Here is a 25,644-nt window from a genome sequence, read left to right as displayed (position 1 = left end):
TTTTTTAAATACCAAATGTAAAGAAATAAACATTTTTTTAGAGCATGCTACAAAATTTTGCCAGAAAAATATATGGGATCATTTCTGTTTAACTAGAAAATATACAGTGTGCTTTTCATTTCTCTCCCCCAAATTCAGTCTCATACAATTTCCATTTAACTTAATAAATATGTACAACAAAAATGTTTATATCTCAAAGAATATAAATAGCAAATACTGCATTAGAGCCTGGTCCAGCATTCTTTTCTCCTTTAGGGACTATAGTGGGGCTTTTCAACTCTGAATGTGCAAAAATGCAGAATCAGGCTCTTAGTGTTACCAACAGGGCTAATAGCTTTTACAAAAATTGATTAAGAAAAAAAAACAAAACAAAACAAAAAAAATAAAACCAACTGAGCGAACAAACAACACAATAAAAAACCTCCAAGAACACTGCAAAAGACTTAGAGCTATTCCAGTCTGGCATTTTTATAAATAGAAAGAGATAATGTAGGGAAACAACGTTCCAGTTTAATTACTGCTGCCAGTAATTAGGCAAAAATTGTCAGTGGAGAATAAAAAATAACTTGAATTAGACACATCTTACTTTCACTGATTTAAGTTGATTTCCTACCATTTCTAAAAAGAGTTTCTGGTATAATCTATAGACTGGAAATCGGTGAAGAAACTTAATGACTTTCTTCAGACTTTGGATGATTCTTTTTGGAAAGTGGTATGTTTTCAAGTGCTTCAGTCCATACATTAAACCTTTAATGGTGTCCTGGTCTCCATTCTTTATTCTCCACAGATTGAGAAGTTTCAGAACTTGCTCTGCATGTTGACACAGTTTCATTGTGCGCTCGATATCTTCTTTTCCCACTTTCTTGCCTGGCAAACTGGCCATCAGTGTGTTGAGATGTTCAAAGGTGAGATTTGGTTGGCCGAGATGCTTTAAGACACTATTTTCACAAAGATCAATATCTGTAGAAAGCAAAAAGAAAAGAGACATAAGTACAATTTGGATGGGGCCCTGGGCAGCCTGGTCTAGTCTTCAATGTGGAGGTTGGCAGCCCTGCCTACTGCAGGGGGGTTGGAGATTCATGATCCTTGATGTCCCTTCCAACCCAAGACATTCTATGATTCTACAGTGCATGATAACTTTAAAATGACCTGCAAAAAAGCTTCCAAAATATCAAGGTAAATATTTCTTCTCAGTTTGTGTTTTTTTTTTTTTGTTTTTTTTTTTTTTTTATTTCAAGTAGTTCTCACAGCAATACTGGCTTTTTTAAGCTCCAATTTTGAAAAGAACTAAAGAATGTAATTAACTTTGCAGATGCAAACAGCCCCAAATTACATACAAGGTTACTAGCAAGTATTTATTTCAATAAGCCTGTTTCATTTATCTTGCACAATGTTCTGTGTACATGATAGGACTTCTAATATTTGGTTCCAGTGAATGAAAAATTTATTCTTCCTCAGAAATATTTAGGCAAGCTTTGTTAAAGTAGTCATTTTAAGTTCTGAAGTGTTCTAGACACCTCACAATCTGACATAGCCATAAATATTTAAAAGGAGAGGCAAAAAAAAAACCCAAAACATTTCTGTAACATTTTTCAGATCTATTCCCTGTAGACAAAAGGTCATTCAAATGTGGTGGTTGTTGATGGTGGCTTACACAAGAGTTAGACTGGCTTTCATACAGCCCCCATGTTAACATTGTGGCACTGCTTCAGCTTCGACACCTGTCTTGGCAGATTCAGCACAAACAAAGCAGTCAGTTGGTATGACAAATAGGTCCCGGAAGGGAAAAAGAAGAGAAAGCGTGTCTGTGTATTCTGTATTCCCATGTGCTCCCACTCTCTGTATAGATGTCCTGGTTCAAGCTGCCAATCTCCATTTCATAATAAAAACAAACTGCACTCTCAGCTGCACACATCCTGCTCCCTCTAACCACTGCTCGGATCTAACAGTGGGAAATGCTTTCCCCCTGTCTAATCAGAATTCTTCGTATGCTGTACAGCCTCAAAAGAGAATATGGACTGTGACACCACATGTACTCCCAAGGGCCTATGTGCCTGTGAAGAAGTCAGTTCTCTGAGCCGATCAGGAAAGTTTCCTTCCCTCAGCTTCACGGTGCTTACTGCATCAATAAATTTCTGCCAAGCCCTGAGGGGCCTCCTCAGAGCATAATACATCACCAGAAGGAATTCGATCCCAAGCAATTTTTAAAATGCCAATTAGGTTTCTCTCAATGTAAGTGCTAACAACATCAGGTACCTTGAATAATCTTTTTGACCGTATCCTGTTCCTTGTTTTGCTGCTTCCATAATTTCAAAACCTGGAAGGTCTGCTCTTGTGAACTGTGCCTTTGTTTAATCTGTTCAATGTTTTCTGTGCTGATCTTTGTCCCAGGCAAATTGTCCGCAAGGGTGTTCAGCCAGTTGGGTGTGAGATGAGTAGGAACAGCAAACCTAAACATAGCCTCTTCACACAGGGTTACATCTGAAACAAAAAGAAAAATAGAATAATAGAATCATTTGAGTTGGAAGGGACCCCTGAAGGTCATCTAGCCAAATTCTACTGCAATGAACAGGGACAACTACAGCTAGAGCAGGCTGCTCATAGCAAAATAATATGTCATCAATGTCATCTCTGTTGCCCTGCTTGTCTTTGGACTACACAGCATGCAGCAAGAGTAATAAGGAAAAACAGTTAAAATCACTAAAATTAGGAAGCTATCCTTAGTGTTGTTGCTCTCTGTGCTTGAGTTCCATTTAGTCTGGCCTGAAAGAATCAAGACTCTACTCCAGCCACTGCCATTATCAGGCAAATGGCTATTTTCATCATAAATGCTCATGTTTTCATGTTAGTGGCAGTCAAAGGTATGTTTTCAGACTTTGTTTAATAGGATACACACCTATTCCACATTTCTGAGGTGACGTATCTGTATTTTCCTGACAGATGTTGTCACGAACTGCATTTCCTTTTAATGCTGTTTTGAAACCCAGAGCACTACAGTTTGTGTGCTTTTGACAGACTGCTTTGGATGATGTTTCATTGGAGAAAAATCCATCTGGACATCTTTTACAAACAGTGTCACTCTCAGGAGTACCTGTGGAAACAAGAAAAAATTGCACTCAATTACATGTGAACTCAAGTGGTTAAAAAAAAAAAAAAAGAAAATATACATTCTTTATAAAATTGTGATCGCTTCGTTTTCTTATTTCTAATCTGTAAAGGACTCATTATGGGGAAAAAAAAACACTTTACGTTTTAAAAACAAGTAATTTTTTCAGAGAATGATGCTCCTGCTAGACTAATGGAATAAACAGAACTCTTAGATGCACTTATTATCAACTCCTGTAAGGATCTTTAAGAAAGTAATTACTTGAATCTATTCAGATGTTATCTGATGTCTGACCTTCATCTTTCATCCACACTAACACTGTGTAAAATAATTAAACGGCACAAGACTCTCTGCTAAACTGTACTCTGAAATATCTGCAGAGAACCTTACGCAAATGGATTACTTCAGCTCTAGCCAAAAATAACTCAACTACATATCAACTAAAGACCCTCTGATAAGTATTTCCACTTCTGAAGTATAAAATTACACAGGAAATCATAATTCCACCAACATTCTGAATTTTTTCCTGGCTTGAGTAAAATACTCCAAGTACCATCCAATATACGAAAAACATTTAACACACATACAGATATATTTACATGGTTTAGAAGACATTGTTATGCCCTCAGCAAATTTGCTGATGACACCATGCTGAGTGGTGCAGTTGATATGACTGAAGGAAAGGATGCCGTCTAAAGGGGCTTGAATAAGCTCAAAAAGCAGACCTGCTGAGGTTCAACAAGGCCAAGTGCAAGATGCTGCACTTTCGAGTCAGGGATATGAGTACAGACTGAGTGCAAAGCCCTGGTACACGAAAAACTGAACATGAGCCAGCAGTGTGAGCTTGTAGCCTGGAAGGCTGACAGTACCCTGGGTTACCTCCAAAGAGTGGTGGCAGAAGGGAGAAAGAGGTGATTGTATCTTTCTGCTCTGCCCTCATGCCGCCCCACCTGCAGTATTTTATCTAGACCTGGGGCCCTAGCATGGGAAGGATGTGGAGCTGTTGGAGTGGGTCCAGAGGAGAGCCAAGAAGATGATCACTTGGCTGGAACACCTTTCCTGCAAAGAAAGGCTGAGAGAGTTGGGCGTGTTTAGCTTGGAGAAGGCTTTGGAGAGATCTCATTGTGGTCTTCCAATACCTAAAGGAGCTTATAAACAGGAGGTAAATGAAGTTTTTATTTGGGTTGATAGTGATAGCACAACAGGGAAGAGTTTTAAAGTAAAAGAGGGGAAATTCAGATTAGATGACAGGAAAAAATTTGTTATTCAGAGTGCAGTGAGGCAGTGGCACAGGCCGCTTAGAGAAGCTGTGGGTGACCCATACCTGGAGGTGTTCAAGGTGAGGTCAGATGGGGCCCTGGGCAGCCTGAGTTGGTGGGTGGCAGTCCTGCTCAAGGGAGGGGACTGAAACTGGGTCAGCTTTGAAATATCTTTAATTGCTTTATATTCACTCTTAATTCACAGTTATGCAGACATCACTTAAGCAAGTGCCTACGCTCTACTATACAATATTGCATTACTGAACACAGACTTAAGCACATGCTTAATATTATTTGCAAATAATAATTAACAATCTTATTTGAATATGAAAGTGCCTCCATCTAGTGTATCTTGGTAGTATTTACATGTGGATGCTTATTACAGCTCTAGTTTTGAAGTAAATTTTATTTATTTGGGATATTTCCTCAGAGAAAAGAGTCAGGAGTTTTCAACTAGCCATGAAATATATAATCTGATCTGATACAGATCTGTTGGAACGCATTCAGAGGAGAGCCACAAAAATGGTCCAAGAGATGGAACACCTCTCCTACAAGGACAGCGGAGAGAGCTGGGGCTGTTCGGCCTGAAGAAGAGTAGGTTCTGAGGTGATCTGAGAGCGGCCTTCCAGTATCTAAAGGAGATCTACAGAAAAGAAACAGGCTCTTTAGCAGGGTCTGCTGTGATAGAACAAAGGGAAATGGCTTCAAGCTTAAAGAGGGTACATTTAGATTAGATATAAGGAAAGAGTCCTTTGCAGTGAGAGTGGTGAGGCACAGGAGCAGGTTGCCCAGAGATGTGATTCATGCCCTGTCCCAGAAGAATTTCAAGGTGAGGCCAGACCAGACGCCAGGCTATCTGATCTAGCTGTGCATATCCCTGTTCATTGTAGGGGAGCTGGACTAGATGGCCTTTAAAGGTCCCTTCCAACTCTAAGGATTGTCTGATTCTATGATCTAGCTCTTCTTCCATTAGACCCGAGGTGAAAACAAAGGGGAAAAGTTTAGCTGCTGTGCACCTGGAAAACAGAGGCCCTGGATACTGTCAAGCCCAAACCCTGCAATTTCTGCAGCCAGCAGCAAAGGCTCTGGGTAAGGCTGCATGCACAGCAGCTCTGGCGCTCACTTCCCCAACACACACTGCTGGAGACTCCAGATGATACAAAACTCAAGCCAACACCCGCACCTGAGCAAGCAGCAATTACTTTTTCTGAGAAGTCTGAACTTATATCAGTTTTTCCTTCTACAGACACTCTGTGTTTCATCAGCAAGGAAGAGGAAGAGAGGAGAGTCCCTGCAAACGGTAAGCTGGTCCTTTCAGAAGTTCCCCTGTAACCTTTGCAGCACAAGAGGGAAATAAACAGGCAATCCATTGCTGAGCACAAAGTAGTCCCCCCACCTTTCCAGTTTCTTCACTGCTTATCTGGCTTCTCTTGTTCAGGGCCGCATCACAGCTGCCCTTCTGCCGCTCCCTCCAGGGTAACTGGAATCCCCCTCTCCTGCAGGAAGCAGCAGCACAGCTGGGAGATAACAGCCTGGCAGAAGTCCTGACTCCCAGTGGATTGCTTTGGAAAGCTCTGCCACACATAGGGTTGACTGCAGCAGCAAGGAACAAAGCCGTAATGCACATGCAGAAATGGGGACTACCGAAGTAAAGTATCTTCCCAATGTAGCTGCCATCAGCAGGGCAACAGTCGGATTTCATTTCTAATTCTTTATGCTTTGACCTAGGCTCTGAACCACACTATCACCCCGTGTGGGAGTGGGAGTGTATTCTTCTATATTCAGGTTTTCTTCCCTCTGAATTTAAATCAGTACAAAGTTCAACAGTACAATGTAGCAGAAAGTGGGAAGAAAATGTGGTCCATGCTTACTAAATTCCTAGCCAATGCCTCCTTGCAAAACCTGACTATTGGCACAGGAGGACATAATTCTTATAGTCTTTTCATTCCTTATCCGAGGTCTTGCTGAGGTTTAGCTTGTTCATTCTGATGGGCTTTTGGAAACTGACTTTCCAATAAATACATGGTTCAACAATTTATCTTCTAAAGTTTGTCTTGCTACAAACTTAGGGATTCTTATCTGTCCACTATGGTTTCACTGTGTTTGTAGGGTTATATCTTTGTCTCCTGGGTGGGCTTTCTGAGAATTTTGTGTCCCCTTTTGACTTGCTGTCAAGGTGTGACGCAACTTCATTAACCCAAGCCACAAGATGTGAGGACCTAGGTTAATGACAGCTTATAATATGGAACCATGGTCACTGCCAGTGGAACTGCATAGAAATGCCTAACGGTGGCAAGAGCAGATGTAGGATGAGGGTAGAGAGCTCAGCCAATTACTCAAGGAATGGTGATCAGTAACACTGCTCCTTACATCAGACTAGTTCTCCAACGTAATGTTCATAACCAGAGAGAGGACTCCTGAGCTATTATTCAGCATGTCTCTAAATTTACAGCCAGCCCCTTTGTTTTTCACTTTGTATATGTATCACCTAGGGCAGTCATTCTGTAGTTCTGGAGACTGGCTGCCTACAGGTTTTTATTGGAGGTGCTTTGATTATTTTTGATATTCCCTTCCTCTGGGCTGTTACCAGTCTCCAATACAATGACAGTATACAACTCTTTCAGGCTGTATTAAATATTGGAGCTAAACGCTTGCCAAATGATAAATAATGCATTTTGTTTAGAGAGAAGAGCTTATTACTGGTTTAACAATTCATGCTGTCTCAAATGAAGAATACACTCCACTGGAACACATTGCTTCACCCTCTATCCCCACCAGATGTACCATGCAGTGTCATTCTGCTTGACAAAAAAAAAGTAGTTTGTGTGATAATTGTAACAGTTTCCCTAAGAGTTCCATTTAGGATGCTGGTAATTAATTATTACCACATATTGCTGTGCTTCTAGAGCTATATTAATATTGTTTTAATTATACAGTTGGTGTCAAACACTTAGTGGTCCCGGTGTTTGTTAAGATACACAGTTGCTTGAAACAGCAGATTTCACAATGAAAAACCTTATTATTTATCACACACACAAATACTACATTACAGATAATGTTCCTTTAAAAGAGGCAATCCATCATGATTCTCATTAGAGTGCAATTTGCTACATTTGCTGCTGCCATTAAGTTACTGCCATTAGGATAGAGGAGGGGGTATTCCACTGAGAAACATTCCTTTGGCTACAGTTCAAATGCAGCAGCCTAGGAGAGGGTTCAATTGCCTTTGTAATTAACTGTCCTGTAACTTCATCTGGTCAAGCCTGTTTCCTAATCCCGTAAGCACCATGAGCTCCAACTGTACTGCAGAGCAGTGATTAACTCTGTGCTTCCTGACAAATGGCACATACCTGGCTGTGCAACACCAAACCCAGGAGGGCACTCCGTGTGCTTCAAGCAAAACTCCAGCTCCAAGTACCGGCCTTCAATGCACTCGCAGACGCGGTCCTGTGTGCTCGTGCACTCCTGCTTGACGTACTGCAGCTCTTTGCAAACAGCACTGCAGTACTGGCACTCGTCGTTGCTGTTCCAGTCTTCGGCGTAGTACTGATCTGGGCATGGGGCACACACCGTGGGGCTGGCAGCCGTACAGTGCTGCTTTACATAGCTCCCGGGAGGGCACTGGTTGCACATCACTTGACGAGATGTCCCCGGGTCGTAATGGAGATACTTGGGGGGAGAGATGTCCTGGATGCTCCACTTGACCGAGATGTCCAAGAGCTAGCCACAGGAAAAGAAAACATTGCTTGCTTCAGTTCAGTGAGCACCACAGTCACATACAAACCTACATTTTGGTGAGCCTAACCATGTCGCTCTCTTCAAAAACACGTTCGTGTTAGACCGGCTTCTGGTCTCTCCCACATCTGTTTTAGAATGAGAAAAATTTAGTATCTTACTGAGCCATTCTTCTCCCACCCTTTCAGTATCACTGGGCAATGACCTTTTGCCTCTTGGCACCTGCAGACCTGGCCTGTCAGCTCCGTTGGCATCACACTCCATGCATAGCAAGTCAGGGATTATGCACTCTGGTGTTCTTGAGTATCAATCACTTCAAACACAAAAGAAGTAGCAAGTATCTGAGCAAATCTGACACATACCAGTAGCACAGATACCTTTAAAAGACGGTACCCAGCTAGAACAACATAAGTGACTTTCATTGCCTTCCATTTAATCTTGAATTGAAATGTGGCAGCTCTGGGGGGCACCACAGGGCAGTTCCTGTCAGTAGTATGAGGTAATTTCAGACAGAGGCAGAGAATGCTATGATTAAAGGTGTGATAAGGATTTATTCTCACAAACTGGAACAGGTCTGGCTAATGCTTCCACTTCCTATCTAAAAGCACAGGCAGGAAATGCTCAGCACCACTCAAGGACCCAGTCCAGCTCTGGCCAAAAGCCCTTCTGCTTCCTCCAAGTCTGTTTTGCTGGCACAATTCAGGACCTCATGGTCTGAGGTGGCCCTGCCCTTCTGTAGAGACAGCCTTGATATCACGTCACTTTGGTCTTGTCACTAAAATTTTGGTTACGTGATCCCACCAGCCTAAAGTTCTCTCATTTATTTCCCTCAGCACAGCCCCAAAGGGTTTGCCAGGAGCTTGCCCTTCACACTGAGAACCCTGACATACTTCTTGCTTCCCTTTGAAACTCGTACATTTTAGAATCGTGCAGCAAACTGACTCTGAATGAAGAAACTTTTCTATGTATCTGTTCAAATTAAAGATCCAGCCCTGATGGTCTTTACTGCTATTTCTGGCCTAGTGAGTTAACAGAGTCACAAATTCCATTTCAAGAACGTATTTTCCTCTTTTCCAATGTACAATCCTCAAAGTGTATGTGGAATTAACTCTTCCTAGTCATTCAGATTCTAAATTTTCTAAAGGGGTTTCGACTAAGGGCCTCATTTATGCCACAGAACTGCAGCATTCTTATTAAGGCTGGAAAGGACAATGATTTGCACTAACAAGAGTCACTGAATTTGCACTAAGTAACATTAGGTGCCTAAATTAGGAATTCAAAATATTCTTAACTGCATTCTCATGCTGTCTTTGAATCCATTGTTACACAGCCGTACTGAGACAGGCTAAAGAATGAAATGTACACAGTATGGATTTTCCCCGCCGCTTCTGGCCGCTCTTGACTAAGCCCAGTAACTTCTCTCTTCTGTTTGTTGGGTTTTTTTTCTTTACTCTTGTAGAATCCACTTTTCTTTTGGCACTTTCGATGAACGGCCTCTTTCACTGTAAGAAATTCCTTATTGCCCACTGAAGTTTACTGATGATCTATAGCTCATTTTTCTTAAATGACTAGATCTGTTCCATGCAGTCTGTTTAACAAGAGGGTGCAGCACATTTTTTGAATGTGAATGGCTTTCCATCTATGAAAAATGCACCCACCCTTGGTAAATCTATGTCTATTACACTAGTAATAAGGAAGTCTTGATAAACACATCAACTGTTGATGCGAACAGTCAGTTTTTCTTCAATGGCTTTTATTCTGTAGTAGATACTACAGCATCCCACAGAGTCCAAGGCACTCCATTTGCAGAACACAACTGTCTGCAATATGAAGCACAAAGACTACAAAGACAAGAATAAACCCATGTTTTGTGCAGACATGCACGGAAACCCAAGGCAGTACCTAACTCAGATGAAGATCTGACACTGTGAAAATGATCAGGGACAGCAACCAGACAAGCTGGTCATGCCTTTTCTATTTTTGCTTACATGTTTTCAGGCACTGAATGGTTAGATGAACCATTTCAAGGCTGATCAATTGCCTCTGTAACGGGCAGAAGTAGGAACGACAACAATGTGTGTTTTTCTTACTTGGCAATTTACATTGGAAATCACAGACAAGAGGCAAGTGAAAGGATTAGCTGCCTTTCACTTGCCTCTTGTGAAGGCAAGTTTCCTGGGTTAAAAGAATTCAATTTCATTAATCCAGACGTAAGAGCATGGTGTTTTGTGGGGGAAAATGGAGGTACTCCCTTCCTGAAGAGCCCACTGCCGTGAGAAACAAGTCAATTCAACACAGCTGCAGAGAGAAACTGATTCAAATTTTCATTATAGCATCATTCGATTAAAAAATTATTTCACTTTAAAGGTCCAGACTGAGAGGAACAAAAACATACCTGAACAGTATGTATGAGACTGTGCTAAGCTTTAACTCTGGAAGTACAAATAGCTGCCAAGCAAAATACTATTAATCTAAATGAGTGTAACAAATAAACATGTTAATAGGATTAATATATCAGTGTCACCAAGACTATCAGTCTTTGCATTTCATTTTTTTTGCTTGCATTTTTAATAGAAAAGCACATCAGACTTGTCTTTCCAGAAACACAAATTATACAGCTGCAATGATCTGTCAATCGCAGGCTGAACCTCATGTATGCAGAAACTCCTTCATTTCATAAATAATTATGGCTAAAGATCTCCCAGTCAAACCGAAGCTATAAATGCAATTAGTATCTCAGTATTTTATCAAAACATCTCATACATCATTTTCAACACAGAGCTGTATTAGACACTGCTACTGTTGTTTGACATTTGCAATCCTATTAGTATAGCGACCTGCCGTAATTCATTGCCACAAGACAAGTAAGCAGCTGGGTGCAAAATTCAGCAGGACAAAATAAAGGAGGAACATTCAAATAAGGGGCAATTAAACACAAACATCACCTCTTAATCAAGAAATCCCAAACCACAAATTGCATGAGTCTGAAAGAGTGTTTTGGAAAAACATCACTGTATTTCCACCCGTTGCTTACATCTCCTCTGTGTATCAACTCTTGCTATAGACAGCATATGGGGCATTTTAGGGATTTTTCTTGGATCATTTTTTTCTCAGACCCAGCACAGCCATTAGTATGTTGCTAAGTGCATTTCAAGACTCCAATATCATCCTTCTTCATAGAACTGCTATAGATCCCTTGAAAATGCTTAGATTGTATAGAAGATTGTCTTCTATTCAGACAGAGAACAGCTAACACAAGTGACTATTACGGGTTTCAATATATAACCTGAAAATCAGAAGTTATCCTTGAACCTAAGCCAAGCATCAAAATAAAGGCAAGCTATTTTTCAGAAGTTTTGCAAAAAAGGCAGGGAAGGTGGTGGAAGGTAATCAAGTATTTTTTACAGTTTTACTGCAGTGACATGGCACAAACAGAATGAAAAGCTTCCTGTCCCTCAGCCCATGGAATAAGTCAGAGGGGAAGTTCACTAAGTTGTCCAGTCTCCTAGCGTAAGACATGCTAAAGAACATCCCCCCAGTTGTGCTTGGATGACGAGCTAGGTCACCTGTTACAGCAGATTTGTGGTGCAGAACAGATGGTGCTGAACACCTGACATCCACATGAAGCATGATTCAGTGGGGGTTGTTTGGGACTAACTTTAGGCTGCTACCATGCAGTTACAGCGCATCTGGTGTGTCTCCAGAGTCCATCTCTCTGGATTTCCTTTCATCAATCCAGGTTATTTTTGTAAATCCACCTTGTGCACTCTAAGTCTGCTCTGCTGTGCAAACTAAACTACAGCAAATAAGGATGATCAGGAGAGGCCATTCAAAGACTTCCTGGACCAAATTAAAATGCTAATGAAATGTATTTATGTCATTCCTGCCATTTCTCCTCCTAAGTCACGCTAAGACCAAGTTGAAAGCCAATCCTCTGTCATGTAAAGCCTCTGATTGAACTAGATGCCCATACATAAAGACACACTAAGTATTAAACTCCTGAATCTCTGCTGTAAAGAAACAGCAGTGCTGGAGTACTTGTAAATGTGTCAATCAGAACTTACTAATCCTGAACTGTCAATCTTCCTGAGAGCTACAATGAAAGCAAGATTTCTCCTAAAATCATGTTGTCACTGACCTGCTTGCACTAGTTGGAGAAAAAGGCATGTTCTAGCTTGAAAGAAGTGAGAAACTGGAAGTCTGGCCTCAGTTTACCTTTTAAACTCTTAAGAAACTGAAGCTGGAGTCTATCAAAAATGCCCTTGGCTAGAATTATGGATTTGTCATTCAATACATTGCACAAAATTCTGTTCATTCTTGTTTAGAAGAAGGTAATGCAAATAAGAAGAAATGTCAGGAGAGATGAGAAGGAAATGGAGAGCATTGCCATTAAGATGTTAACTGTTCAATAGCTTGGCAAGTTAAAACAGTACCTATAGATTCAGTACAGACAGGGAATACAGGGCAAGAGTAGGATTTTCTCAGTTAAAGAATAATGTTGGCAAATGAAAAGGGGATTCTCTTGCCAGAGAAAGTCCAGGAGCAGCCTTTTACCGAGAAGCAGGTGCAAGAAACCCAAGTAGTTTAAGTATAGGTCTTGATGCATTTCTAAAAGCTGCTCGGTTTCCTGGAAGAGCTGAGAGATGGATGCAATTGACATAGGCAGTCTCTTTCAATTTTAAAACATAAGCATTTCCTTTCTATCCCAACACTCAGTACCTCGTTCATCTCAACAAATTAACTGTTAGACTGATTCAGAAAGTCCTGAATTGCAAAGGATTTTCCTATGCTAGCAAAGCACAAGGTTCAGTTTAAGAAAACAATCCCCAGTTCGTCGATTTATTTTGTTCTGCAAATACGAAGTGCAATCAGTAACAAAATTATTGCTAAAACAACAGAAAAAAAATCTAGTTTCATTGACTACAGCTATCAGCCTATTGGATGAAGTTCATCTCAGCTGAACACCACGAGCCCAGTTCTGTAAGGGCTGAAAAACCCAGTCCTCCATCATCTCCGTAATGTAAATCCTGAGCACCTCTTAGGATGGCCATCTCCATGCAAGTAGTTGGGACGAACTGTAAATACCAAAACACAGTCCTGGTGTAAATCAGTGCCATGCAAGCATATGCTGAGACAACTGAAGGCAGGACTTGCTGATAACCATATTGGAGTCTTTAGCTTAGAGGATGATATCAAAATTGGACTCATGTTTTAAAATATTCTAATAGCTCTGGGTTTATGTATTGGTACTTACAATGTTTTAGCCAAAATGAGTTACTCAAGGCCAAACAACATTTCTTTGATTCTGTCACTCCATACATTAGGCCTAAAGCAATATTTTTCCATACTATCTTCAGTCAGCATACACAAAACACGCAATCCTCACATAAAAGGATTGTGCTTTCCATTTATTTGTGCCCTTCGAAGATGCTTTTGAAAGAGAAATAATGTGATTGTAAAAGGGCATGAAAACAGCACACACCCTTTTCTTTCATCTTCAAATGTAAGGCAAAGAGCTGCTTGTCTTTTCTTGTTGAATTAAAATGAACTGGAAGACAAAGCCCATAAAGCAATAATCTTTCAAGCATCATCCCCTTAAATCACTGCTTTGTGAAGGAAAAGAAAGTGTTTTTTCAACATATGAAAATATTATTATATAGTTTGGTGCTGTGGTTTGGGGTTGTAGACCAAAGGAGAATGTTTAATTTTCTGAGAAAGATAAATCTGTTCTGTTTCTGTTTTGCATTCCGCAACTATTCTGAAACATATTTTCCTGCTTGATAAATAACTGTTCAAGGCATTTGTCAGATTGCTCCTAGTGTTTGCGTTGGGTTGAAAGTAAAAGCTCTCCTACTTTGATCTTTACACAAGGTATTGGCACAAAGCTAGGGCAGGAGGCCCTCTGTCCTTAGAGCAGAATGCTCCATGCCCAGAACCCAGGGAAATCCTACTGACAAAATATGGAACTGAATGGCATTAAAGAGGTTCACCTAACTAATAGCTTATAGAATCATAGGATCATTAAGTTTGGAAGTAACCACACAAGACACTTTCTGCTGAGTCTGATCCATGGCCATCTACTGCAAATAGCCAATGTTAATATATTTTTTTTCATCTAGGGAAAAAAGAGCCATGTCCATCTGGCCAGCTGGGAGATATTTCATCCTCATCACCCCTCTGTTTCAGGTGAGAGACCATGCAATCACTAAGTGTAAATTATTTGGGGTGACAGATACGCAGAACTGTTTAGCTCATAATTAGCAGGCTCTCTTAGCACAGACCAGGGGAAATATTTTTTCAGCAGGGCACAGTTTAGCACCAGGCACACAACAATAGCTAAAACAGTTATTTTGGCTGGTTTCAGATCTGCTTATAAAGCTGCCCCACCATTTTGCCAGCTATTTCAATGCAATCCATTCACTTTGCATATTACAGGACCTACTTTTGAATAGAGGATACTTTGCAGACTGGTGGCCACTGTCTTATTTAAGAAATGTAATTAGTGACACTTTCGAGCCGTCTGTATTCAAAACTGGATATCGACCACTATTTCTTTCTCTCCTGGGATATGATGTTAGCAATTCAAATCTTGTAGAGATTTTCAAACACAATTGTCACTCACAGAGCAATTTTGGGGTCTAAACAATTGTTTCATTTCCAATGGTAGGAAAATGACATTCAACTGAAAAGCAGCTGCGTGCCTTCATTTATGACAGTTGTACTTCACTTGACGATTGTGTTGGGAGAAAGTAGGAAAGACTAACTAGCTACTCACCAAAAGATGTATCTTAACCATAAATCCTATTTTTGAACGTAATTCATCAGTGTGACATCAAGACTTGGAGCTAACACGAACTTGAGATGATACCAACATGACTACAGGTTGCACTGAACAGAACTAATAATATCAGTTAGCTAGAAAAACAGTGTGGCTGATACTATGTGCAAACAGGTGTTTTTCCCCCGGAAGACCATCAGTTAGTGAATCTACTAGTATGAAAGTTAACTACCAAAGGAGCAAAATTAAAGTTTCTATGAGATTAGAGAAGTGTGTCTAATTTAAATTCCAACAACTTTTAAAGTTCTTCTGGTAACTTTGGTGCTTTATTTTTATCCAACACACGTGCAGGCAGACAGACAGAAAGAAAGAAGGAAAGTCAGACAGAAAGATAACTCCTACCCTCTCAGGCTGCAAAGCCACTGCTGCCTACACACAGCAAACCCAACAGTCAGGCCAGAAAAAGCATGTCACATGCACCCAGAGATCCAAAATAGAGAAAGGTCAAGTTTAAGGGTCAAAATAGTTACGTGACAAGTAACAAGATCCAGCTCTGGGGAATTTCTTTCAATTCAGCCTATTTCATAAGGCTTGTATGTTTGTAAGCTGTTTTAGTGTTCCAACAAACAACACATACATGCATGCATTACCACAGCAGGTCTCCTTGCTGAAACTTTCAGCAAAGAGGCCAAGGCTGAAAGTACATCATGTCCAAACCATCCTTTTCAGTGATGGTAACTCCAAAACCGAGGCGTTTAAGCCAAACACACACAACTTTGAACTGCTGCTGTGCCTCCTACAAGTGTTCTTACAGAAGAAGTACTCAAACTATCCTCAGAGCTACGGAACATCCAACAGCACTTAAATTTCACAATAACATAAAATAAATTGCCTTTAACTAGAAAGAAAAAAAAAGAGTTGAATGATGAAGCTCTCTGATATGCACTCCTGTCACTGTGATATATTTCAGCACAGAGACTCCACTGCCCAAGATTATGCTGAACATCACCCAAAACTATGACTTTAAGAAAGAACATGAATAGGCACATTACATTTAAGTAGAAGCACAGTGCTAATGTGAGCACTTTATGGCAACCACAGATAAGAAGCCGAAATGTTCAAATTAGATTTCTGTGCTTCCTCACAGACAAAGAAGGCGCAATGTTATGCCTTAGATGAAAAAGTTGTCTTGCATTTTAGCTTGCCAACCACGAGCCTGACAATTTTTGCTTCTCGTGCACCATTAATTATTTTGGTTTGTTTCTCAAACAGCTCTTTCAGAAAGTCCTACTGAAAGTAATAAACATGCATTACTCATCAGATCCTGGAAATCTTGGTGCATTTATAAAGAGCTTTCAGAATAACTGGAACTCAGTTCTAGTGTTCCACCACAAAATTAATGTCCCTGTACTCACCAAAACAAACGAGAAACAAGTTATTGTGCAGACACACATAACATCCTACTATGAACAGTACTTCTTAAATGTTTTTATATAAATGTTTTCTTATCCAAAAGGTGAATAGTCTCCAAGCAGATGCTACAGAGTATCCGGCTGCATGCAGGTTTTAATTAAACTGGCGTCATATAAAATTCCACACAGCTAAACAGATTAAATGGTCTTTTGAAAGATTTATTGCACTGCTAACATCTCTAAATTTGCATCTGGAAGTATCTTTGTAAATCACCAAGTAAACAAAAACTTATTTAATGAGGGGCTTTACCTGATTTAATAACATAATTTTTTTTCTGTAAAAGTACAGACACAGCTCCCAATTCATCATTTTCTTACACACGAAGCTGGATTTTCTTAGCCAAAATAAGCACACATACTTTTTTTCTGGAGTCACAGTGGTTTTTCAGGGAAAGAAAGCCAGCCCAGTATGTGAGACACTGCCTTGTGCCACTGTAGGAACGACTACACAGACAGGCAGGGATGGAGCTTCTGTAAATAAAATACAAACATCCCAGCCTGCTGTTTCTAAAACTCATTCCGACGTACAGTATTTTATATTAGTACAGCACAATGAAGCCTTGCAAAAGGTGAGAGGAAGATAAGAAAGAAGGCAAAAAAAGTAAATCATGCCACTACCTTAAGAAACGGATCAAAATCTCTGCTTCCTTCCTGACGTGAGACGTGTCCAAACCTCACCAGGAAAGCCCAGTGTGATGAAACAAAAAGTGTTCACCAGGAAAATGAAGAAAAGGCAAAAGAAAAAGAAAAACAAAAACAAAGGAAAACACCACCAACAAAAATACAATAGAAAAGCCCTGTGTCTTTTCTGCCTCATCTCTGAAGCTGCAATCCATCTCAAGCCCCATCTACCTCTCTGAAGGGACTTACCACAAGCGTGCAGCACAGGAACTTGTTCATTGTGGTTGGTGGAAGAAACCTCAGCGCGCTGGGAAATCAGGCAGAGCTAGCCAGTGCTCCAGCCTCCTAGCAGCCTGCTGACATCCCCCAACATTAAAGACACGGTATATATATAGTCCCGGTGTAACAGGAAGCTTTGGCTCAGCTTTGATCACTCATTCCCTACTATGACCAAACTTTTCTCTCTCTCCCTTTTTTTTTTTTTTTTTTTTTTTTTAGGAACCTGTAAAATCTGATGATTTAATGGAACTCTTTGAGTGCTGTAACCACAGACTGGAAAATGCAGGAGGGAGTGTCAGGGGCCGGCCAGGGGAGGGTTTAATTGGGCTCTGTCTGTCTGTCTGTCTTTCCCCCCCCTCTCCCCTATGCAGCTGGCTTGGTGGGGAGACACACTTCCAGGACAACATGTCTCAGCAGTCAGGCTTATAGGGGACGTGTTTAGAAATCACTGCCAGCGGGTGAGCTGCAGACCCCACGGCCCCACAGCCAGCCCCCACAGGGAGCCTGGAGCTCACCCAGGGCTGCCATTCCTCACCGAGCCCGCAGGCTTCTTTCTGCCTGGTTGCCCAGGGATTTCCAGGAGCGGGGCTGGCTGGGAAACAAAGGTCGGGAAGGGGGAGGTGGAGGGGAAGGAGAAACCCTGCTGATTTCCCTTCCCTGCCGACGTGGGAACGCCAGCAGTGGCTCTGCTGCCTGGCCAAGTGCCCATGCCACCCTTTGGGCAAAGGGCCCCGTGCTTCTTCCTTCTTCCCCGTGCGGTGTTTTTAATCAGAAAAGATTTTTTTTTTTTTTCTTTTTTTCCTGCAGATCAAACACTGATGATTTTTCATTCCTTTTCCTTGGTAGGCCCTCAGGTACCAGCCTGGAGCTCTGTGGGGGCTCTGACCCGCTGGCCTTCTCTAGGCTGGTACCCCAGGAAAGTCAGCCAGGGTGTGACTTTCCTCTCAGAGGTCTGAACAAAGTATTCCTTTTCCTAACCTGTAGATACCCAGAAAGTGATTATCGTCCGTATTTCAGACTCTGTGTGATCCCGGGGTAGAAGCCAAACCTAGTCGTGCATCCAGTTTTCACAGATGGTTTTCTGCCCTTTTTCGTAGGCCAGACCGAAAACCTCAGCTCTAGATATTCCAGCTCTCAAGCATTTGAAATCTGGGGCCCACACTGCCTCTGAATTGTGCAGTTTTGCCCCTCTGAGTCACGAGGCTGTGTGGGATTGGCAAGAAGGAGGTGGAAAAAGCCTGCACGTTGTTTTACAAAATCCAGCTATGCTAAGTCAGGAAGCCATAGTCTTCAAGGACAGCCCAGCACATTCCTCCTTATACATCTGTAATGGTCTGAACACCCATCAAGCATAACCTGAGACTGAAACAGATGCTGATTGTACTCGTCAACATGATAGAAATTCAAGACACTTGAATTAGTGATGAGTCCTTTCTAAGAGGCAGTGTGAAAATTGGCATGGAAATCCAGCTACCCAGAGGCGTATTGCTGACATCTGTCAGGTAGTTGTTATCATTTCATTACTTAAATGGATGCTCTAGATGTTCCTGTAACCTTTTCAGAGACTTCTAGTACTTTGATATCTACTCTTAGGCATGTTAGTGGACATGCTGCCTAGATAAAGACACAGCAGTGCTGATAGTCTGGATCTACCCTGATATTTTCTCTGTGGTGTGAAGAGAAGGACCATTTTCTAAATGTCCATCGTTGACCACGTACAAGTAGCTATACTGAGTGCATTATTTTCCATACAGGGGCCAACTTAAAGTATTACAAAGAATGCTACAACAGCTCCATCAGCAGAAGTTATTTAAGCCAAATTAATGTTGTCATCAAGATCTGGGACACAATAATGCAGTCTTCTGACTGGCAATACCCAGCACCAGAGTCAACTTCTGACCCTGGGGGTAGGTGATACCAATTGCTCCCCACTCAGATACCAGAGAAGGAAAAGCAGCAAATCCATAGCAAGCTCCTACAGGTAATCGAACACTGTAAGCTAGTTTCAGTGGGCTTTGAGTTAGGCTTGTCATCTCATTGCTGGTGCCCGCCATAAATATACAACAGCTGGATCTCTGGAGAAATAAAAATGCAGCTCATAATCCTGTGCTTCTGCCAGTTAATGTTTATAGGGAATACTGTTCATAGAAGACATTTCTAGAGATCCAGTTTTTCTTTTTATGCTGTGCAACAACTGAAAAAATTAAAAAGGCAGTCAAGTAGCTTAGCTCAAAGTGTGACTATCATTAAGAAGTGGCATCTTCAACAGGTCTGCTTTTTTTTTCTTCTGTATATTTGCATTCAGAGTATGAGAATAAGGCAAATCCTCCCTGAGCTCATTCGCCTTAATGGAGGTGAAGCGTACCTGTTTCGGTGAGGACAACAGCTCTGGACAGATGCTAAGGAGACCATCATCTTAAAATACACGAATAGGAAAGTTTCAGCTTTCTAATCCCACTGGGATCTGTGGAGCTGGCTGTGAATGGTACAAGGGAACTATATAGCTGTACTTAGCATGTTTGATCTGAAGATCACAAATAGACAATAAATACAGAATCCCACAATGCCATTTTTAGTGTCACTTTCCAGAGAAGAACTATGCTTTAACAAGGTTTAAACTGCAGTTTGAATGTTTTCACAAGAGCTTTACAGTGTTGCCACTTTGCCTTGGGGAATTAGCTAAGATGTGTTTTGCACAGAACAGAATCATAGGACGAGGCAGCAAACCCTGTAATAAACACTTGTCCATGCTACGACCGAGTTGTTCTCGGCAGTGTTTAAAAGAACCACGTTTGTGACAATATGCCATACGGCAGGGAAGAGACACAGCCTGGAATTATTTTATAAAAGTTAACTTCCTTTAATTATTCATGATCCATAAGATAATTTACAAGATGCAATAAGAAAAGGAACTTAAATACCAGGATTTCTTCTTTTTACTGACAAACCTAATATAGCAACTGTAGGCATTAAGTAGTCTGTGCCACATTACAGGAATATGAGTAGTTTGTTTTAAATGTAATTAGTTATGGAGAAAAATGACTGCTATTATTGGGCAGACTGAAAGTTGCTGATACCACTCTGCCTTCAATCTGTACTGATGTGCTTTTGGTAAGACATCAGCTTATTGATTCAGTAGTAGTCATATTTCCAGACACGTATTTATCTTTCCCTGTTTTTTATCCTGTCTATTTGTAATGCTGTCCTGGATGTTATGATTGTTATAAATCTATTTTTATTCTCATGCATCATTATAATCACCAGGTCTATAAATGGCTTTGCTCTTTAAGCCAGTCTGCTATCTGGAAAAACTCACAAGTCCAAACCAATGAGTTGGTGCTGGCAGGTGAATGCTGCATAGCTTAGTCATCTCCGTATATCAGTGTGATGTTTATTGAACCCAAGCAACAAACAGTGGGAAGATTGTGGCTTCAGGCTTGGGACTCAAGAGTTCACCACATATTGCATTTAGAGAACACTCAGAGCTTCGTCATTAACAGATTTCTGACAAACTAAGGGGAAGAGAGATCTCAAGAAGATCGATTGCCTCTGAAAACATAGAACATATAACATATGAAAGCATATTAGTAGCTGCAAAAGGAAAAAATTTGGCATTCTACCATGTTGTTACAGCAGTCCCTTAGAAATTAATCTCCCTCTTTAAATTTAAGACCGATGATCTGAAGCACTGTAGGAAAACCTGGAAAATGGAGGCTTAGAGAAACCTGATCATTTGCAAACAAGAAAGTGGGGTAGGTGACAGGAAAACATGTTTCAGATTTTGCTCTAGTAGGTGAAGCACCCCTGCAAACATTTCCCCATCCGTGTTCTCTCATATAACTGAGGAGCCGAAGAAAAGACTGTGCCAACATAGACTGAAGGAAGAGAAAAGGTGTTTAGGTCATAATGTTGTCAAAAGAAAACTCACACCTAGGTGGCTATCTTTGTTTTAACTGTGGCTTATTTTATTTTGCAAACGAATCTGCCTTTATTTTTATTTTTTTTCTCACACTGAGATTTTAGCTCCTTTTATGAATCTGAGCCCGTTATGAGGTGTTAATATGCCCAAAGGAGAACTTCATTTGTCAAATATGTATCCAGAGAAGGAAGGTAGATCTCATCCTGTCAAAACACATTTTTATTTGCATTATAGGATTTGAATGTTGCAATGGAGGAACTGAAAAATAAATCACAGAATGTACATATAGTTACATAAGGATTTAAGTACAAAAATGTCATCCAAATTCATGCTAAAGAAGGATACCTGTTTTTTGCCATTCTAGGCTTGCCTATCTAGTGAATTAAGCCAGCTTGCGAATCTCAAGAGTGCTGGTTACCTCTGTGGTCACCCTCAGCTTGCATATAACATTACATGCTCAATTTCCCATTCAAAGTGGATTCACACCACGTCACCAATCTAGATTTGTAAATTTTTCAGGTTGCATAAGCAGCCTGAAACAGGTAGGATCACACTTCTTACTTTCACATGGCTGTAGGTGAGAGTATGCCCTGTAACTCTGAATGGGAACCACCAAACTGCTGCACTGGAAATATGCATCGCATTATCCTTCACTGTCACTCCCACCTACAGGCAAACAATGGTGAGCAAATGGGGTGCTGGAAAGCTGTGAACTGAGAAATGGCAATTTTATTTATTAATTCCTGCAGTGGCTTTTTTGGCCTTTAATTTCTTCCTAACTCGATCTCTGTGGCACCAGGAAGCTTCATGCAATGATTCAGATCTTTCAAGCAGAAGAAAATTTAATGCCTTCTGAAAAATTTGGTCATAACACCCAACCATTTGATAAGAAGGAATTCATTGTTCCCAGAATCAACATTTCCAGTTAACACCAGTACTCCAAAGGAGACAGCACATACTTTACGGAAAGCTAAGGAAATTGGAACCGAAACAAGACAAGCTGTAGCCAGTAAGATTTTCTGGCTAACAGGTTTTTCTTTTTTGTCTCTACTAATTTGCTTTCTACTCTGTAATTGAAGGTCACTGGTTAAGGAAAATGGTCCCGTTAGCTCATGAGGAGCGACTGTAATTTCATTGCTTTCAGTCTGACTTCACTGTGTATACTTGGGTGCACTAATTTTCCATCCTGCTGGTTTTCCACATACGCAAGGAATGTCAGGCCAGCAATGATGCCACGCTCGGCCGTCAGTGAATTTTGCGTGGACGTTTGATTATTTTTGCTCCAGGCTCTGAGTCTCCTAGATGCTGGGTTCACTCAGCTGTGAACCAACTATCCAATTGTACACCTCGATGGATGGCTTGCATCATTTACATCCAAACGCCTCCACCACCTGTGGATTGCTGTGCTCTTTCCTTCTAACCAGGAAGGTGGATGAAGGCAGTTGTCATCGATGAGAGATTGGCTGCTCCTTGGCGCAGGAGCTTGGTTGCTTACTATGGCACTAAACCTAGCAGGGTAGCAGGAACTTCAAGTGCTGAGGCATCTGAAGTACAGACAAGACAGGAGACTGGAATATCAGGTGAAGACTTTTACTGAGGTTTGACAGAAAAAGCACCGTGAGGGAGTGCAGCCATTCAATGAAATGGAGTAAGAATATTAGGTGTAAAAGTCGTATTTTCCAGCTGCAAATACCAGAAAATCTGTGTGTCAGTCTTGTGAGGTATGTAGATAACATTACAAATCCAGTAATTCAGACACACAGTCTGTTCTGTTTTCCCTTAATTATGAAAGGCCCTAACAATACCATACTCCTTTCCTCCTTCCACGGAATTTGTGCAGAATTACCAACAGAAAGCCCCACTTATGACTACACACAGAAAGAATCACAATAAAGAAAGAAAATCAATAATGAAGACTCAATGTTTGCTCCTCAAAAGAGCTATCAGAATTTATTTGTAGTTCCTGCTTTGATGTAAGCTCTACAGCTTCTGGTTTCATAAGAATTGCCATGGTGTAAGGCAAGTAAAAAGGAGAGACCTCTGAGAAGTAACACAAAAGGAATATGCAATTTATGGAAGATGGCACGTCAATCGGAAAGCTTGCCATCTCCCTTCAGAAATAGCACAGCTCATGTAGTAAATGGTCTAAAGCACCTTTTAGGTACTTTTGCTTGTGGCCAGACTTCAAGCATAATGAAGCTTTTGTCCTTTTCTTGGCAGAGAAGCTTCAAAACCAGAAAATGCAGGGGAGAGAAATTGGAAGGAATTTCAGCCTCCTCAGAAGATTCCTTACAGCCAGCGTAGACGGTGCTACATCCTCCCTGGATGCTCCAGCACATTCCTTTGTTCCCTCTGACCACAGAGTTTCTTTTGTTTAGACCATCAGTGACCTGCAAAGTATTTTTTACCTACAAGTCAGTGTGGACTGCATTGAACAGTCCTTGTCTCCCAGCACCAAAGTTTCCCTGGATTTGTATATTTGTATCATGTGCTACTTCTCTACTCACTGTGTTAACAGAACTATTAATTATTGTTATTAATTTCTGTTGTTCAATACTGACAAGTGAGCAAAATTAAGCTTTGATGGAAGTGAAGCTAACTGTCAACTTCATGCATATTTAATCCCCTGCCAACACATGCACAGCAGGGTGGCATACCCTGAGAGCAACAGCACCAGTGCATTCCAGTGCATCAGCCAACATGGACCAGCGCTTCAGACAAGAGTTTTTAAGGAGGCTGTCCAGAGACAAGTGACTGTTGGCCACAGGGGAATGCTGTTGATTTAAAGATTTTGTATCCACCACACTGTGCCGCAGTTAGTACCGCCAGTGTGCTGTGTTTCAGGGGATGTGAATTTCAATTGGACATCTCTCTGCGTAAGATGTACCTCTTCCTCAAACTCACCTTTATTCATCCTCGAACAAATTCTCATCTTCCCTCAGTGCTTTCTTCTAAGCTTATCTGCTCCCAGTGCTTGGGGGCTTTCACCTTTGATTCTCCTCCCAGGTTTCTAGCCTCCACTCTTCTTTTTGTATGGGGATCTTCATACATTCTTCTGGTCTGCTATCAGAGTGGGTAATCCAGCGGTGTATTGTGAAACAACTTTGCATCTTAGCACATTCCTTTTGAATCAGGATTCAAGAATATCACTAGTAAAACAAATATCAAGGAAGCAGTCTGTAGTTCATGGTGGTGGGCCATGAGCCACACTTGTCTCAGTGATTGATAGATCAAAGACTGCTTCCTCATGCCTGCAAGTAAGAGGCACTTTTATTTATTTTCTTAATCGAGAGAACTTGTTTGATAAAGCCATGTATTGCAGACTATCCTATCCACATGATCTTTCATGGAATTGTTTTGTACATGTTTCTGCAGCTGTGATTTTAAATCTAGGAGCCAGGAGCATGGCTCGTTGGCTGGGTCTGCTCTTGGGCTGGCTCTGAGTCAAGAGTCTTGAGAACTGAAAAGTGAAAAGATGGGAGGGAGGTCATTGTTCACCCTATCAAAAAGGATCAACATAGCAGAGACAAACAGACTTCTTCCTGTGTTTCAGCAGATTTTGCAAACAAGAAAGAGTAATAATCATTTTAAAGCTCCCTCTCAGTTAAATAATTGAGTGCTGCTTCTTTAAATGGTTGATGTGGGCCGCACGAGGAAAGCTAACAGTACTCTGATTTGTTGTGAGAACTTCTGCCTAAAATGTAAAAGCATTTCTTATCAGAGAAAGCCTTTCCCTTCTGCTTCTGCATTCCTTTTTTCATATCGCTATAAAAAGGCTAACATTGAATGTCGATGAAAATGAAAGCAATGTAGAAATACATAGAAATGGCTGCTCTATTTTTTTCCCCCCTGCGAATTCTTTTAAATAATTTTGATCTGCATCCAGAGCAGTTTGTGGAGGCACAAAACAGTGCATGTGGAACAGCAGGCAAGAACGTGGAGTGAATACTAATGCGCTTGAGCACCCACCCCCAAGCTCTCCAAGCTTTTTGCAGCATAACTAGCAGTTCCTGTTGGGCTTGCTTATATCTTCATGGAGAAAAGTCCTTTAGCATTTAGTAGAAAATTATTATTTTTTCATACACATTTTGAGCTGTTAGAATTTAATGTAAAATTCTCTCCTTGCCATACAATAGTTTAAGAAAAAGAAAAAGAAAACAAAACAAACAGCTATAAAGAATAAATTCTAAAGGCTGTTTAGGGCAGATTTTGCAGAAGAAAAATACATCCTCATAGGACATGCCTGAATACCTCTTGTTAAATATAATGGGATTATTTTTTCACACTGTTAGCATCTAAAGCTAAGTGGATTATAGTAGGTAAGTTTACCGTGGTAAATTTTGGCTTTTTCTTGCAGCAGAAGAGAAAGGGCCCCTCTCTGAAAAACAGAAGAAAATTGAGAAAATAAAAAACCTGACTTTTTATTTTTCCCAATGATAATATTGTTCTGGAAGCCCAAACACATCTTACACAAA

At 40.9% G+C, this 25,644-nt stretch overlaps 1 protein-coding gene across 1 annotated transcript; it reads right to left on the bottom strand.

Annotated features, from left to right (window-relative positions):
- Window positions 1–571: 571 nt before the first annotated feature.
- TNFRSF11B (TNF receptor superfamily member 11b) lies at window positions 572–17,268 on the bottom strand (the record flags this gene model as incomplete). Its single annotated transcript, XM_079533758.1, has 5 exons — window positions 17,221–17,268; window positions 7,716–8,085; window positions 2,897–3,091; window positions 2,257–2,481; window positions 572–960 (listed from the first exon to the last, which is right to left on the bottom strand). Exons 1-5 carry the CDS (start codon window positions 17,248–17,250, stop codon window positions 572–574), a joined length of 1,209 nt encoding a protein of 402 aa, XP_079389884.1. The 5' UTR covers window positions 17,251–17,268.
- Window positions 17,269–25,644: the final 8,376 nt, after the last annotated feature.

The sequence above is a fragment of the Tetrao urogallus genome (assembly GCF_951394365.1).
Source record: "Tetrao urogallus genome assembly, chromosome: 3".
Taxonomy (NCBI): Eukaryota; Metazoa; Chordata; class Aves; order Galliformes; family Phasianidae; genus Tetrao; species Tetrao urogallus.
This window is presented reverse-complemented; position numbering and strand designations above follow the sequence as displayed.